The sequence below is a fragment of the Antechinus flavipes genome, chromosome 1 (genome assembly GCF_016432865.1).
Source record: "Antechinus flavipes isolate AdamAnt ecotype Samford, QLD, Australia chromosome 1, AdamAnt_v2, whole genome shotgun sequence".
In the NCBI taxonomy this organism is placed as follows: Eukaryota; Metazoa; Chordata; class Mammalia; order Dasyuromorphia; family Dasyuridae; genus Antechinus; species Antechinus flavipes.
Genome location: NC_067398.1, coordinates 149,501,911 through 149,519,806, shown reverse-complemented (window position 1 = coordinate 149,519,806; position 17,896 = coordinate 149,501,911). Strand labels below are relative to the sequence as shown.

At 33.5% G+C, this 17,896-nt stretch overlaps 1 protein-coding gene across 1 annotated transcript in view; it reads right to left on the bottom strand.

Moving 5' to 3' along the window:
* The window catches only part of CWC27 (CWC27 spliceosome associated cyclophilin), a 283,584-nt gene that overhangs the window by 50,754 nt on the left and 214,934 nt on the right, over positions 1-17,896 (bottom strand). The window contains exon 12 of the mRNA XM_051991219.1: positions 2,477-2,583. Coding sequence (XP_051847179.1) covers positions 2,477-2,583 — 107 coding nt within the window. The remainder of the gene's footprint in view (positions 1-2,476; positions 2,584-17,896) is intronic.

The window sequence follows — 17,896 nt, the reverse complement described above, 5'->3', positions numbered from 1 at the left end:
CTATAATATCTTGCATATTAAGACTTTGTTAAACTGATAAAATCTTTAGGTTTGGACCCAAACTCTGTATTTTATACTTTCTTCAAATTGGACCAAAGAAAAATTCACTGTTTTAAATTCTCATTATTTTAAAATAGCAACAGACTTCTCATATACCTGAAAGCCTCATCTGCATGAAGCAAAGAGAAAGCCATGGAGGCACTCTTTTTGCAGATACATGGCTTGAGACCTCCCTAGAAAATGAGATTAAACTTGTATCTTTCTCCTTTAATTATAAGTGTGTGTGTGTGTGTGTGTGTGTGTGTGTGTGTGTGTGTGTGTCTGGCATGTGCTCAGGGAGATGGGACTGTAACCAATAAAAAACATCCCCCTGGCCTTTGTTAAAGGTCTCCTGAGTTCAAGACTTGCCTCTCTCTGGCTGCTTTAAAAAGGCAATAAGAGGACAATGGGCAGAAAAGCCAATGGAACTAGAATAACGGGACAATTCTGCGGCTGGATTAGAGGGGATCTGCAAGGAGGCATCTCTACTTGGCATCCACACAGGAATCAACTGCTCCATCTTTTGGCTTTCCCAGAAGAAATAAATGATGAACTTGTGCAGCATGATTCTCCAACATGACAAAATCTTCAGGTTATTAGAAGCAGCTCCAAAGATCATACTATGTCAACAAGGGCTTCTTTCTGTATTGCAATGGTAAAATCACCCCCCTATTGTAAAATGAACCATTTAATAGATTTTTACCCCCATGATAAAAGATAATTCTTTATGATGGCATATTGCTTTATATGCAATATTTACTAGATTCTCATAATAACTCTGTGAGGTAGATAGTATAGGTATTATGAGTTCTACTCTACAAAGGAAGGAGCTGATACTTGAGAGACTTGTCCAGGTAGTCAGAATTTGAATTTGGTATCCTGACCTCATGACCAATACTCTTTCCATCAGATTATATTGCTTCTTCTCTCCTAAGGGAAACAAGGCAATGACATAGTTTTTGTCAGCTCCATTTGATGTTCTGCTTTTCCATAAATGCACAGAGTAGGTTAATTCTCTATAATTATAATTTTTTTGGTTGAAATTTCTATTATTGATTTCACAACTAAGCAATGAAGCATAAATTTTTCTTAAAATAATTAGGCATTTTATTATGCAAAATTAGGTATTTATTTTGTAGTTGTTGATTAGACTAATTTACCAAAATAGCATGATAGTAAGTTCACTTTTATTTTGTCTGATTTATTTATATGACTAAAGAGGCATGGTTCCTCAACTGGAGTATATAGAACAGACATATCAGAATGTGTTCATAGCCACACTGAATAATAAAGTTTTCTGAGTGCTTTTTAGTATTTCAGGTAATAATCTAACATGATACATAGCAGAAGAGGTTTATTCTCTTAAACCCTAAATGTCTGGCTGAATATAATACTATGCTAGCTATTAGCTGTGGAGATAGTGAATTGGCTTCCTATCTTTCTTTTCTTTTTTTTTTTTTTTTTTGCTTCCGATATTTCATTATTATTATTAGAGATTTGGAGGAATTTTAAATATGGTTGTTATAGTTGGTGATTATTTATTTGCTAATTGTTCATATCATTTGACTACTTATTTTGTAAGGAAAGGTTTTTGCTTTCACATATCTATGCTAATTCCTAATATAACTTGAATATCAAATTTCATCAGAAAAATTTTATACAAAGATTTCCCCCCCAAATAATTATAATTTCCCTTATTATCCTAAGTACACTGATTTTGTCCAAAATAACTTTTTGATGTCAGATAATAGACATTATATCTTTTCTTTCTATACTTGGTATAAACCCATTTTGATTAAAGCAAATGATTATTTAGATATAATGCTGTAGCCTTTTTTTTTTTTTTAAGGATTTTATTTATATTTTTATATTCATTGGAGAAATGGATTTATGGAATTCTTCCTCTGATTTAAGTATAAGAATTTTGTCTAATAAAAAGAGTTTGTTAGGATGCTTTGTTTCTCAGTTATTCAGACTAATTTGTGTATTAGAGATATTAAGTGATCTTTAAATGTTTGATAAGATTCATCTGTAAATCCACCTGCACCATAGTTTGTTTTTTTTTCCTTTGATAGTTTCTTCACTTTCTTTCTAGAGAAGTGTTGCTTTCCAAATAAAAATTTAAAAATATAAATTTTCTGAGGGGTTGTTTCAGACTTATGATTTCAGTGGAATAGGGAACTATTTTCTCTGACAATGCAGAGCCTTCTCTGAAACTTTTGAGGCACTGAGAAGTTAAGACTTGTTCTGGGTCACACAACCATGATATGTTAAAAGCAGAACCTAAATCCAAGTTTTCTTGACTCCAACTCTGGGATTTCTAGCTACTTGTAATACTATGCTACTTTTCTATAATCAAATGAAGATATATTTATTTAACATAACATCATGCCAACCCTTTCAGGCATATTTCTGGGGAAGAGTTCTGAAGAGTTACCTGTTCTTCTCGGGATGACCCTTTCTTTGGCTGTTGCTTCTTTAAAGCTTCATATTTTTTCTTTTCTCTTCGATATTCTGCAACAGCACTATCTGAAACATCATCTTCTGTGGAATAAATGGATATTTTAAAACATAGTTAAAAAAAGATTTTCATTTCATAAGATTATTCTAGAATTGCTTATGCTCATAGCAACAAGAGGGAGCACCTGGCCAACAAGATAGAAACCTACCTTACAAATACAGAGAATCATGAAAAGGCTTATATGAACTGTTGAAAAGTAAAGCAAAGAGAACAAGTAAACTGAAAAAACAATAATAACTAAATAATCAAAATTGAATGTTAAGTAAAATATATAATGATCATACTTGGCTCCAAAGAAAAGATATGAAAAGACCACCCCCTGTTCATTAAAAGAGGAAGGGAGATTCAGAGGTATGGAACAGTGTATATAGAGCATCAAGCATTTTACTATATTGATTTTTTTCTGCTCCCCCCCCTCCCACATTTTTTTTTCCTTCTCTTTGCTAAGGCCTATCTTTATGGAGGGGGAAGGTGAGGAATATAGGGACATATTTATAGATGATGTAAAAAACAAAAGCTGTCAATACAAATCTATAAATTTTTAAATCTGCAAATTAAACCAAAGAACTCTCCTTTATTTAATCCTCTCCAATGAACAACCAGATTTCATAATTGCTTGAAATTCTCCATTTATTATTTACTACTGATTTTTATGTTTAAGAGGATGTTAGTGAATAGTGCATTGTTGATTTTTATAGCCAATATCTTTCCTTTAATTGGATCATTGGTCAAAGTGATAAGGAGACCCATTCTCTGATATGAAACTAATTGAAATCATTTGGTGTTTATCTTGATAAATCCATTGTTACCCAATAACAACAAAGTAAAAATTGAAAACATTTCCCTCAAGTCTGTTTTCCCTGCTTTAGATCTCAAAAGTTACTAATATTTCCCACATGATGGAGGAGAGTCTTCTAATCAAGGCCAATGTTTCTATATCTCTAATCCTATTCTCTATTTTCTTTTACCCCAACAATTATCATCTTCTCTCTAAGCTTTTCCCCCCTCTCTAGTAGCTCTTTTATTGCCACTTACACTCAAAGTTAGGCTTTCCATTTGTTTTTAACAACTTCTCACTTAATCTAACATAATCTCAAACTATTGTTCCAGATCATTCTATGTGTTTCATTTCCAAACTCCTTGTTTGACACTTTATTTCTTCTACCTCACTTTTAAACCTTTTCAGATCTGATCCTTAACCTCCCACATGAACCCCTCTCTGTAAAGTTACCACTGACCATCTCTCAACTGCCCAGTCTGATATATAGCCTTTCCTCAAGCCTCATCTTTCTTTCTTTTTTTTAACTTTATTTTTCTTGAGTTTTTTTTTTTCTTAATTAATGCTTTTTATTTTCAAAACATATGCATGGGTAATTTTTCAACATTGACCCTTGCAAAACTTTCTGTTTCAAAATTTTCCCTCCTTCCCCCATCCCCTTCCCTAGATGATAGGTAGTCCAATACATGTTAAAGTGTATGTTAAATCCAATATATGTGTGTATATATATATATATATACACACACAGTTATCTTGCTGCACAAGAAAAATTGGATCTAGAAAAAAAAAACTGAGAAGGAAAACAAAATGCAACAACAGAATGAGTGAGAATGCTATGTTGTGTTCCACACTCAGTTCCCACATCTTCTCTCTCTAGGTGAAGAGGGTTCTCTTCATCACTGAACAAGTGGAACTGGTTTGAATCATCTTATTGTTGAAGAGAGTCACATCCACCAGAATACATCCTCATACAGTATCATTGTTGAAGTGTATAATGACCTCCTGGTTCAGCTCATTTCACTCAGCATTAGTTCATGTGAGTCTCTGCAGACTTCTCTGAAATCATCCTGCTGGTCATTTCTTACAGAACAATAAGATTCCATAACATTCACATATCATAACTTATTCAGCCATTCTCCAATTGATGGGCATCCACTCAGTTTCCAGTTTCTTGACGCTACAAAGAGGGCTGCCACAAACATTTTTGCACATGTGAGTCCCTTTCCCACTTTTAAAATCTCTTTGGGATATAGGTTCAGTAGACATATTACTGGGTCAAAGGGTTTGCACAGTTTGATAATTTTTTGAGCATAGTTCCAAATTATTCTCCAGAATGATCGGATTCGTTCACAACTCCACCAACAATGCATCAGTATCCCAGTTGTCCCACATCCCCTCCAACATTCATCATTATCTTTTCCTGTCATCTTAGCCAATCTTAGTCTTAATCTGCATTTCTCTGATCAATAATGACTTGGAACATCTTTTCATGCAATAATTTCTTCTTCTGAAAATTGTCTGTTCATATCCTTTAATCATTTATCAATTGGAGAATAAGCCTCATCTTTCTTGACCTCTAAAGAGTATGACACTGTTGACTACCCTTTCTTTTGTGACTGTTTTATCTCTTGGTTCTTCTACTTATCTGACCTTGCTGCTCCATTTAAAAAACAAGAACAACCCAAACTACTTGATCTTGCCATAATAACTAGTACATAGTTGGTTCTTAATATTTGTTCCATTAAATTGCAATCTAAAAATTAATTTTAAGCTATTGTCCTTTTATCTCTCCTTCTTTTCACTACCAAAAACTTTTAAAAATGTCTAGATTTACCACATGACCCACTGTAATCTAGTTGCTCACTTCACAATTCAGTTAAAATTGTCTAAAATTTTTAGCTTCCTTCTCCTCCTGGTTACTCTTGTCCCTTAGCTTTTGTAACAACTCTTCATGGTTTTCCCTTTATCTACTTCCATGACTTCTTAGTGTCATCATTATCCATCTCCCATTCCTTTAACATGCTATACTATGCCTCTGCTGGTTACCACATGTGTGATCTTAGGCAAGGTCTATAACTTTATTGGTGCTCAGTTTCTTCACATATAAAATTAGGTGATTGGACTGGATGACCTTTTAGGTCCCTTGTAGTTCTATATTTATGATCTATGAAGTAGTTTTTCCTATGCCCTCTTTTCTTTCTCCATCCTCTTACTCTTAGTGATCTTACCTGCTCTTTAGATTTAAGGACTGCATCTATTAAGATAATTCTTAACCTACATATCCAGTCCTAATAGTGTGTTTGAACTCGTCTCTCACTGCTTGCCACCTGATGTCTTCCTGGGTATTACATAGGCATTTCAAACTCAATTTGTCTAAAACCACATTTGTCTTTTCCTTACTCCCATCTCTGTCCCTCTTCCAGACTTCTCTGTTTCCAACATCTTCCAAATTACCTATGTTATCAATCCAGTTGTCCTTAACCCTTTCAACCCTTTCAAATCCCTCCCTTTCAGCAACTTTGTGGAGATAACATATCTTTCTACAAAACAGTGGTCAAGTTTTGTTAATTGAACCTCTCTTTACATAGCAACTTCCCTATTTTGGACATTCATCAGTTCTCATTTCTATTACTAAATGGTTTATCCTACTTTTAGTTTCAGCCTGGCATTTTAGGCCTTCTCCTCCCCTCTTTACCCCAGCTTTTGACTGATATCACTCTTTCCAGGTTTATTCCATATTACTACCCTTTAATAATTCCATTCTTTACTATTAAATATTTTTTCAACTAGACATTATCCCACTGGGGGGCTTTTGTACAAGTTGATTCTCATACTTAGAAAGCCCTGATCACTTGTCTGTTGCTCATGATTCTTGTCTTGCTTTAAGACTCAGAGGTTATTTCTTCCACGAACCCTTTCTTGATACCTTCAATTACAATTTTCTCTTTACTCAATTTTCCTTGTACTATAAGCATTTTTATATGCTGTAACACCCTAATGTAATGTAAGCTCATTGTAGAAAGGTTATGTTTTGTTTCCTATCTTTCTGTTCCAAATCAAGCACAATATCTTGCACTTAATAAATATTTGTAGTCTTAAAGTTAATTCTACAATATAATTCCCTAAAAGTTTAATATATTGCAGGGACTGGAAAACTATGGCCCAAAGGCCAAATCTAGCTTGCTACTTGTTTTTGTACATTGAGTGAGCTAAAAATGGTTTTTACATTTTAAACTATAATAAAGCTCTATTTTAAAATGTAAAAACCATTCTCAGCTCACAGGGTGTACAAAAATTGGTGGTGAGCCAGATTTGCCTGTGGCTTTGTCATAGTGGAAAGGATACTCAGGAAAGAGCTAGGTTCAAAAACCACATTTGATATTTACTAAGGATATTGCTTTGGACAATTTACTTAACCTTCAAGTCTCAACTTGCTCATTTATAAAAATGGAATAATACTGGTATTGCTTGTCCCATAGTATTGTTATGAGATTATGTGGCGATGTACATAAAAATATTCTGGAAATCTTAAAGCATTCTAAAAAATGTTATTATGATTATAGATACTACAAGTAGTTTGAAAAAAAATTCTTTTGTGGATTGGAGGATCTCAAATAATAGTAATAATTCTTATTTCACTTTTTTTCCTTCTGTATTTATTTTTCATACTACTTAACCTCTGCTAGGTATATAAAAATAGATTCTAAAAACATATTTCCTCAGTGTTTAACAAATAACACTTTTTATATTCAATTGTGCTGTTATGTTTATGAAAAGAAATATGGGTACACATACTTCTGTGGATGTGAACTTTGATGTCTTAATATTTTAATAACAATAATTAAATTATGATGAAGACTGTAGTTATGACACATTACACAAATTGCAGTATAAGGTAACTAATGGTTCTGTTTGGGAGGCAACAAAAAGGGAGAAAATCATAAGTTTTGCTCATAAATTTTAGGAATTATTTATTCTGTGCCATGATCACTATGGTGATAGCCATGAGATATAGACACAGAAGATAAGATTTGCATTCTTTTTTTTTCTTTTGAAAAAAATTTCTTTACAACATTATCCCTTGCACTCACTTCTGTTCTGACTTTATCCCTCCCTCCCTCTACCCCCTCCCCAAGATGGCAAGCAGTCCTATACATGTTGAATATGTCACAGTATATCCTAGATACAAAATATGTGTGCAGAACCGAACAGTTCTCTTGTTGCACAGGAAGAATTAGATTCAGAAGGTAAAAATAGCCCAGGAAGAAAAACAAAAATACAAACAGTTTACATTCATTTCCCAGTGTTCTTTCTTTGAGTGTAGCTGCTTCTGTCCATCCTTGATCAATTGAAACTAGCTAGATCTTTTCTTTGTCGAAGAAATCCACTTCCATCAGAATACATCCTCATACAGTATCGTTGTTGAAGTATACAATGATCTCCTGGTTCTGCTCATTTCACTTAGCATCAGTTCATGTAAGTCTCTCTAAGCCTTTTCTGTATTCATCTGGCTGGTCATTTCTTACAGAACAATAATATTCCATAACATTCATATACCACAATTTACTCAACCATTCTCCAATTGATGGGCATCCATTCAATTTCCAGTTTCTAGCCACTACAAACAGGGCTGCCACAAACATTTTGGCACATACAGGTCCCTTTCCCTTCTTTAGTATCTCTTTGGGGTATAAGCCTAGTAGTAGCACTGCTGGATCAAAGGGTATGCACAGTTTGATAACTTTTTGGGCATAGTTCCAGATTGCTCTCCAGAATGGTTGAATTCGTTCACAACTCCACTAACAATGCATCAGTGTCCCAGTTTTCCCGCATCCCCTCTAACATTCACCATTATTTTTTTCTGTCATCTTAGCCAATAAGATCTGCATTAAGCTGAAGTAATAATAGGCTATAAGTTCATTTAATATGAAAAATGTTTTTTAAGGGAAACAATCTGCCAAACTATGGGATTTAGGGATATGAAAAAAAATTAAATATAACATATAAGGTAAACTTACAGAAGCTTTGATTCTGAAAGGTAGAAGTTTTGTTTTTGTTTGTTTATATTATGCTCTCTATCATAGGACTTCTTAACTTGTTCCTAAATCCCTGAAATCTAGGAAACAGATATAGACTCCAAGGTTAGGAACCCTTGTTCTATAACCTATTCCGTCTCCTCAGTTCATTCCCATGACACTACCAAGGCATCTACTACATGAAAGACAATGAGAGTTTATAATCTAGTGAGAGAAAAGACACATGAAAAACTATGTTACAAATTAGAAAAACATGAAGTGCAAAGAGATTACATGTACCAAACTCTAGGGATCTATAACAAAGGAAGTCTTTATCACTGGAATAGGTATTAGAGCTAGACCTGGGATTTCAATGTTAAAGGAAGCTCCTAATACAAAAATCCTCTCTGCCAATGAAGGCTAGCACCTTTCTGAAAGTTAGGAAGAAAGGCTAAATCATTGGTGAGCTGAAAAGGCCCAGAATATAGCATCATCCTTATATCTGGCTTACCTGAAACCAAAAACATTGCAGAGAATCTGGGACTCTTGCCCTCTAATAATAGTCTGGATGCTTTCCCCAGAGGCACACTAAGTAAGGTGTGTTTTTTTGATAAATGCCAGGGATCACAAGTCTTGGTGCTTGAGCACTAAAGAATTACATTCATTTCAAAATGGTTTGGCACTTACATAAAGCTTATTACAGCTCCTTTTAGTTTCAACTAGTTGGATAGTCTGAGGATTTTCTTTTGAGTGGAGTTATTAAAAATTCCATTCTAATTTGATTCATAAAATTTCTTCAGCTACATTGGATAAAGGGGTGGGAGAAATTTATTTATTTCTAACCATATATGAGTGTGTGTGTGTCTATATGTGTGTGTGTGTGTATATATATATATATATGTGTAAAGAGAGAGAATTATATATATATATATATATATATATATATATATATATATATTATATATATATATATATATATATATATATGTAAAGAGAGAGAAAAAAAGCAACAAAATGCCATAGGAGGCTGGGTGTGTAAGAAGACAATAAAAATGTTTTGGAGATAGTCTCACTAATTAATCTATTGCCATATTATACAATATTATTAGTGAAACATGTAGCAGTTTGGGTTGTGGATTTTATCTTGTGATAATTTTCTCACAAAAAGCCATAAAGTAAAAACACATGTTCCCAAGAGTGATGAAGAGCAACTTGATGCTACTTTATGTCTGCATGCCCATATGCAAAATTAAATTGATGCTACTCCAAATAATTAAAATTCCACACACTATTGGACATGCAGTGATATAGCATAGCAAATATTTAATTTTTTCTTACTAGAATAAAAAGGATAGATAAATTTTTAACTGCTTATGATTTGAGCATTAAGGAAGACAGTCAGGCAAGGTTTTCAAAGGTTCAGTCCTTCAATGGTGCTAATATCAATCTGTAAAACTATAGTTATCCTCTCCAAAAAAATATTCGGTACTATTTTATTATTAACAAGATTCTCTCTCAGCTGGGCCACATTTGCTGGTGAATTCATTCCAGTTTTGTAAGATAAAACTCCAAGATCTCGTGGACAACATTCACAGAAACTGGAGGCAAGAAAGACACATAAGGTCATTTATCCTACCCACCTGCAAATGCCAATGAAAAGCTGAAAAGCAAAAGCCGGTTTTGCATCCAAAATTAAAATCACAGTATTTAACACACGAAGAATGACCCAGAAAATCTGGCTATTAATATGTTTCACAAAATACAATGATGCAGTCTTTTTATCAAAATGGAAAACATCAGGTAAAAATAGAACAAAATGAAATTCACAGTAAGGCTATTCTCTATCTTACCACCTCTCTCAAAGAAATGGACATAAATCCTCAAGGCAAAGGCTAACTCCAAAGAGTTCTGGACCACCTGCCTACTGTGTAGTCTGCTACTTGAATGGCCCTTGGCTTTCCTGAGAGTTTTAGTCACCAGGTTTAAAAGGCTCCCTTTTACCCCCAAGTTTTTACTTTCAGCCAAAATGAACAAGCAAACAGCTTGAGAACAGCTGTGAAGCCTGCTTGACTTTCATTATGTACATCTGTGATACCAGCATTAAGTCCTGCCTAAGGTTCCATCTGGACTACATACAAATAGTACAGTTGAAATGCTTTTTACATGGTACAAATACAGCAAATGCAATGAAATTTGCTCAGATCTAAATGGATGGAAAAATCTGTTCAAATGCTCTATTTCACCACTTGGTATTAGAGTCAATAGGTAAGAAATATACAAGTTCTGCAAGTTCTAATAAAAGTGAATCCACAAAATTTGGGAATTCATTAAAAACAAACAAACAAAAACCTCGTTAAAAGAAAAAAAAATCAATATAAAGTAAAGGACATTGGTGAGCTGCAGTAGTAATCTAAGAGAAAGTGTGTAAATTGGCTCTTGATGAGATTAGGGTGTTTCCTAAACCATTCTCAGGGACACACCAACTTCAAGTGTATCTAAGTTGTGATCTATTCAATTAGGAGATAACAAGACCAAGATAATGTCATTATCTCTCTCACCTTCAGTTTCCTCATCTATAAAATAGGAATAATAGCATCTGTTTCACAAGGTTGTAAAAATCGAATGAGATAATATATAAAAAATGCTTTGTAAACTTTAAAATGCAATATACTGCCTATCCATATTATAAGCTTTTTCTGTTGGAGTACAGATAGAAATTTGTTCCTGCGACAAGTTGCTATCCTGCTATTATTTTTCTGTATTTAATATTGTACAGATCACTGAATGGTAGACAAAATAACTACCTTTCTGTAATTAAATAAAAGTTATTAGGATGTAAGGTTATCTTTAGGGCTCACTAAAAATGTCCGTGGCACAACTTTAATAGCAGACAGGTCAACAAAGATGACATACATCTCATCTTGTTCCTACATGACTCTGATTTCCTCTACAAAGTCTATATGTTTTGAAAGCTTTCCATTCTGTACACCTTGGAGAAAAATATTTGATAAGGCAACTTCTATTGAAAATGTCCTCATAAGTCAATGCTATAGTCAAAAAATTGGGGTAATAGTTCAATCTTATTCTAGTACAGTATTTGACTGACTTATCTGAAATATTCTGGTGTGCATATGTATATGTATATAAATACAAATATTAAAGAAATCATATAGATAGAATTTGTCATTTGTTAGTTCATGAAAGACCAGTAGTATTTAATTTGTAATTTTAGTCACAAAGTCCTATCTTAATTATTATTTAATAGATGCTTAGATTTTTTGGCTTATATAATTGTTACATCCTCACAAAATCTATGATGATCATTAAGTTTGGGCTCTTCAAGAAAAGACAGGCAGGTAATGTTGCACAGTGGACAGAAAACTGGAATAGAGCAGGCAGATGTGAGTTCAAGACTCATCTCAACCACCTGTGTGATCAGTCACTAAGAAAAAATGCCTATAATTGATAGGGGGAATTTTTTCATTTTAGAAATTCCTTACACTTTTAAAAAAAATTTTATTTTATTTAATAATAACTATATTGACAGAATCCATGCCAGGGTAATTTTTTACAACATTATCCCTTGCACTCGCTTCTGTTTCGATTTTTCCCCTCCCTCCTTCCACCCCCTCCCCTGGATGGCAAGCAGTCCTATATATGTTAGATATGTTGCAGTATATCCTAGATACAATATATGTTTGCAGAACCGAACAGTTCTCTTGTTGCACGGGGAGAATTGGATTCAGGAGGTAAAAATAACCCGGGAAGAAAATCAAAAATGCAAATAGTTCATATTCATTTCCCAGTGTTCTTTCTTTGGGTGTAGCTGCTTCTGTCCATCATTTATCCATTGAAACTCAGTTAGGTCTCTGTCAAAGAAATCCACTTCCATCAGAATACATCCTCATACAATATCGTTGTCTCAGTGTATAATGATCTCCTGGTTCTGCTCATTTCACTTAGCATCAATTCATGTAAGTCTTGCCAAGTCTCTCCATATTCATCCTGCTGGTCATTTCTTACAGAACAGTAATATTCAATTTATTCAGCCATTCTCCAATTGATGGGTATCCATTCATTTTCCAGTTTCTAGCCACTACAAACAGGGCTGCCACAAACATTTTGGCACATACAGGTCCCTTTCCCTTCTTTAGTATCTCTTTGGGATATAAGCCCAGTAGAAACACTGCTGGATCAAAGAGTATGCACATTTTGATAACTTTTTGGGCATAATTCCAGATTGCTCTCCAGAATGGCTGGATTCGTTCACAACTCCACCAACAATGCATCAATGTCCCAGTTTTCCCGCATCCCTTCCAACATTCATCATTATTTTTTCCTGTCATCTTAGCCAATCTGACAGGTGTGTAGTAGTATCTCAGAGTTGTCTTAATTTGCAAGAAATTCCTTACACTAATGGAATTGCAGATCAGTCCCTATCTCTCAGGATAATCTTTTGGTAATTTCCTCCAGAAATTACCAAGCCCTCAATCACCATCATAAACCCATCTGGTTCCAGAACAAATAAGCATAGCATTTGTTAGGTATTTCTTTGTGGAAATGCTGTTATGGGTACTTCTTGTGAAGAGTCTTGTGATAGCTTTTTCATAGATTTTATTCAGAGGCAAACTACTTGGGGTAACATTCCACAAATTCAATGCTATGTACCTGTAATTGGTCTTTACCATTACACTGTTAAATAATAATTCTTTAGGTTTTTGACCTGTTTATTTTGTGTTATAGGAATTTCCATCAATGATTAATCTGCTTAAATGAGATCTGCAGCCAGAGACCTAAAAAACGACCTTTAAAAAATGTAATCAACCAATCAATATTATTGGTTTATTAAATGCAACTTTTTGTCAACTTATGTTAAGTAATGAGTATGCAAAAAGAGACAAAAGACAGCCTCTATTCTCAAAGACCTAAAAATGTATTCAATAAATAAATAAAAAAGAAATGCACTTTCCATTTGCAATATGTCTAACATGAAAACTTAAGTCCATCTCCCCCTCCCCCCCCCCAAAAAAAAGTACAGGATACATAAATAGGGCAATTCTATTATGACTTCATTAAATTTATTATATATATCTTTAAAAGCAAAATATAATACAAGTGGTCAGTTCCTTATACATAATCCTTTTGTATGTTGAAATGCTTATGCATCTTGATGACTGCTATATTTGCAACGGAACATTTTAAAAATTCATTCTTACAAGAGATCTCTTTTCAAGGCTCAGCTCAGGGATAGCCACTTTCATGAAGGTAGCACACTGTTCCCCTCTGAAAGTGTTATTTTGTCTTGTCTTTCAATTTTCTTTTCCCAGCATACTGCTCAGAATTCTTTGTCCCTGTCAAATTTTGTACCATTTGATGCTTATCTGGGCATATATTATAATGTACCACCTCAATATTCCATATTTGGAATGTTCTTCTTTCTTACCTCTATTTTTCCTTCAAGGTTCAGAATTAAGTACTGGCTCCTTCAACAAGCCTTTCTTGATTTTCTTAGACCCTTTGCTCCCTCCCTAAATTACTCTTGCCTGTTTTATATATAACTTGAATTCACCCAACAGTGAACATATTATAACTCCTAAATAGAACGTAAATTTCTTAAGGACAAGAATTTGTACACTATGTATTTATATTTCCAGTGCCAAGCAAAAAGCCTGGCATATAAGACACTTAATAAATACTGGTTGACTAACTAATTGGCTGCATGTCATATTGTTGATTTATAGTGAACATGTAGCCCATTAAAACCTTCAGATCTTTTTTTGGACAAATTATTATATAACCCATGCTGCTCTTATCTTATATGTGGGAAGTTGACTTAAAAAAAACCCAAACAAACAACAGGAATAAGATTTATATTTATGCTCATGTAATTTTAGTTCAATAAATTCAGTCCAATGTTCTTTTTTTATATCATGATGCTAGAGTATAAGCTATTCCTCCCAGGTTTGTATTATCTGGAGAATTTGATATAAGTTATCTTTTAAGTTTATCTAAATAAGGGCTTCTTAAACTTTCCCCACTCATGACCTCTTTTTGCCTGAGACATTTTTATGTAACTCCCAGGTATGTAGGTACATAAAACAGATATAGCAAATCAAATATTTACTGCTAATAAATTATAATTTAGCAACTTTATATTCAATAAGACCTCATATGGGGTCTCAAATAACAATTTAAGATGATGGCATCTAAAAGATTGATTTCATCAATAACAATATTATATAACCCAGAATGAAAGACAGAGTCAAGCAAAGCTTTACTGGAGAACTGTTAAGTTGATAATGAACTCTTGAGTTAAGCCATTCAAGCCAATTCTGAGTCCTTCTAATTGGTTAACATCTAGCTCAAGATTCTTTCTATTTCCCTTAAGAACAGCATAAAAGCTTTCTTGTGAAGTTCCCTCCATCTCTGTGATCTATTCCTCCAATTGATAAGTTTCTCCTCTTCAGACCCTCCTTTAGAGAAAGTACCAGTAATAGCTACAAGCATTTCTAACATGGATTAGTTCTGACTCTCCAAACTACTGTTCCACCCAGCCCCTATGTAGGTGCCCCTGTCTTCTTTCCCTCTCCATTTTATGTGTGGTCTTCTCCACTAGAATGAAAATTCTTTGAGGGCAGGGCTTGTCTTTTTGTTTATATTTGTATTCTCAGTGCTTAGCATGGTATTAGGCAGTAGTAAGACTTACTAAACGTTTTTATCCAATCCAAATTTCTTATCTTATCAAATAGATGACTCACTAAAGAGTAAATTCTACCTACAACAATCTAATCTAATAGGTTAGTAGATAAATTTTTTAAAAAATGAAGCAATTGTTTACTAATCATTTCTCTTAAAAATGATAAAAATTTCCCCCAGAAATAGAAGTCAAATTCACTTTCTTATACTTTTCAAACTCCTCCTCTCTTTCGCTTCCTTTCCCCTCTCCTTCCCTTCCCTCTTCTCTCTCCTCTCCTCTCCTTTCCTGTCTTCTCCTGTCCTCTCTCTCTTCCTTTCTCCTTTTTTTTTTTTTTTTTTTTTAAAGTGGGACATTTGCTCTTCTCCAGTCCTGGGCTACCTCTCCCATTTTCCATAGTGTTGCAGATTTCATTAATTGTGGCTCAGCAAACATATGCACCAGTTCCTTCTGGATCTCAAAATGCAATCCATCTACACCAGGTGACTTGAATTCATCAAAGGCAGTTAGGTACAATTTTATATTCTAAATCTAATCTTTTCAAACAATAACTAAAATCTAAGTAGATAGTAAACTCTATCTTATTTATGCTGGATTTTGATTCACTATTAGCTTTACCTTTGTTTTGTTTTCTTTAGTCCAGATTTCATTACAGAGAAAACAAATAAAATGAGAATTCAGTCCCTCTTATTTTTTTTCTCTATTGTCAGTTATCATCAGTCCCCCCATATTTCAAGATGTGATACTGTCTCTTCTATAGTAAATTTTTTCTCCCAAACTGAAAACTTTAATTTTTACAAAGTTTAAAAAATGTATTAAGCTAAAAAGATGACTTCCAACCAACTAGCTTTTGATGAAGGCAGAATACAATGGAACCATCACTTCTTTTATTCTATCACTATAATCTCTGATTGATCTTGAGGTCATTTAAGATCTGACATGTCTTCTTTACATTATATATGTTGTCTTTCCCATCCTGTACTTCTATTGTTGAGATTTTTTTTTAAAAAGTAAATTGCAGAGTTTACTATTATTGCTCTTAAATTCCATTATTCTTTTAAAAGCATATAAAGAATTGGTTTCAAAGTCTGAACGACCTAGGTAAGTTTAGATACTGTCTTTCACATACAATAGCTTTCACAAATAATCACCCAACTCATCTTGAGGGTGGTCATCCGAAATGACCCTGAAACCTAACATAAGCCCAAAGCAAAAATAAAAGCCAGTCTAGTGCCTGTCAAAAATGGAAATAAGGTTATCATGGCATGAATTGCTCTTAATGATCTTATACTGATTTTCAGTGCTTTAAAGTGTCCATTTATTAATCTAGTCTAAAAATTTTCTCTGTAACCTAATGGTTCACTGGTTTTTAAACTGGTAGAATCCATATTCTTCACTATTTAAAAAATCAGGATGTTTTGCCTAGCAACTTTTTCCCAGAATTTCCCTGAGATTTCTTAAAGATCATAATCTTTAGAGAGTGGCTTAGTGATCGTAGCTATGACTGCTTTCAATATTTTGGAGATAATTCACCTTGATGTCAAGACAAATCCATAAAAAGCAGCTAAGGGGCTCTTTTGCCATCTTTTCGGCTATTTTTGGTTCCAATAATTCAAAACTATGTATTTTACCATTCTTAGTCTGATCTTCCTCAGTGACAGACAAGAGGGAAACTAAAAAGCAGTTCACAGTTTAAATTTCTTTTTCCTCATGAAAATATTTCTTTGGTTTCTATTTTATTTACTTTTGGTGTCTATTCACTTATCGGTTACAATTATTTAATCTATGAACATATTATATTCCCTAATTGAATGTAAATTCTTTGAACTCAGAGATTGTCTTACTTTTGTATCTTCTCCATCTAACAGTCTGCCTGGTACATAGCAAGTATTTAATATTTGTTGAGACTGATCTTCAAATAGCAATTCTTTCTTTTTCTTGTTGCTCTTTTGTTATTTTTAGCATTTTATTGTAACCATAGCTAATTCTGGGCTTTGATTTTCTTGATTGTGTTCTTCTTTGGCGACCCTTGAGCTCACTTCAAGAAATCTTTGTATAGTTGTATCAATCTCTTTAATTGTTTCTCCCTTTCATGATACTTAGAACCAAAATGGACACTAGCAATCATCTAGTCTAATCTCTTCAATTTTCAGATAAAGAAAATCCTTTTCTGGAAGGTAACTAAAATTGAGAAAATGTGAAGTGATTTGTTCCAGATAGTGAAGAACATACTGCAGATGCGAGGAGGTCTTCCACCTCCTAAGCCAGAACTAGAACTTTTAAGGACTTAAATTTTTTTTTCAATCTTAAATTCTGCCTTTTGGGAGTAGGAGTAGTAGTGAGAAGTCCTGTGATATATCTTTTGGTTGGCCTGATTATGAAAACCGATTTTTAAAAAACTATATAAGAATGAGAATTCCAGAATTCCCTGATACTATGATAAAGCATCAAACCTTTGTTATACCACATCCAGAAATAATATTTAAAATGGCAACACATGTAAGTCATCATCTAGCAAAGTGGAAACATATCCAAAGAGAATTCTGCAAATAAATTGTTCTCTTTTAAAAATAATCTCCTTGTCTTTGTCTCAGTTTTTATCTACTGTCACAAAAGAACAAAAGAGATGTGATGATTTTTATCAATGATTTTCTACAAGTAATACTCTAAAAGAAACAGCAACTAAAGAGAATCACAGTATTACATAATATCAGATTTAGAAGAAAGTTCACAGTTCTCCAGATCCAATCAATACCAATTACCTTTAGGACCCTGAAAAATTAAAAAAAAAATCTCAAAAAATGTATAATGATCATTAAAAAAAAAGAAATCATTTTAAAGGTTTTTTG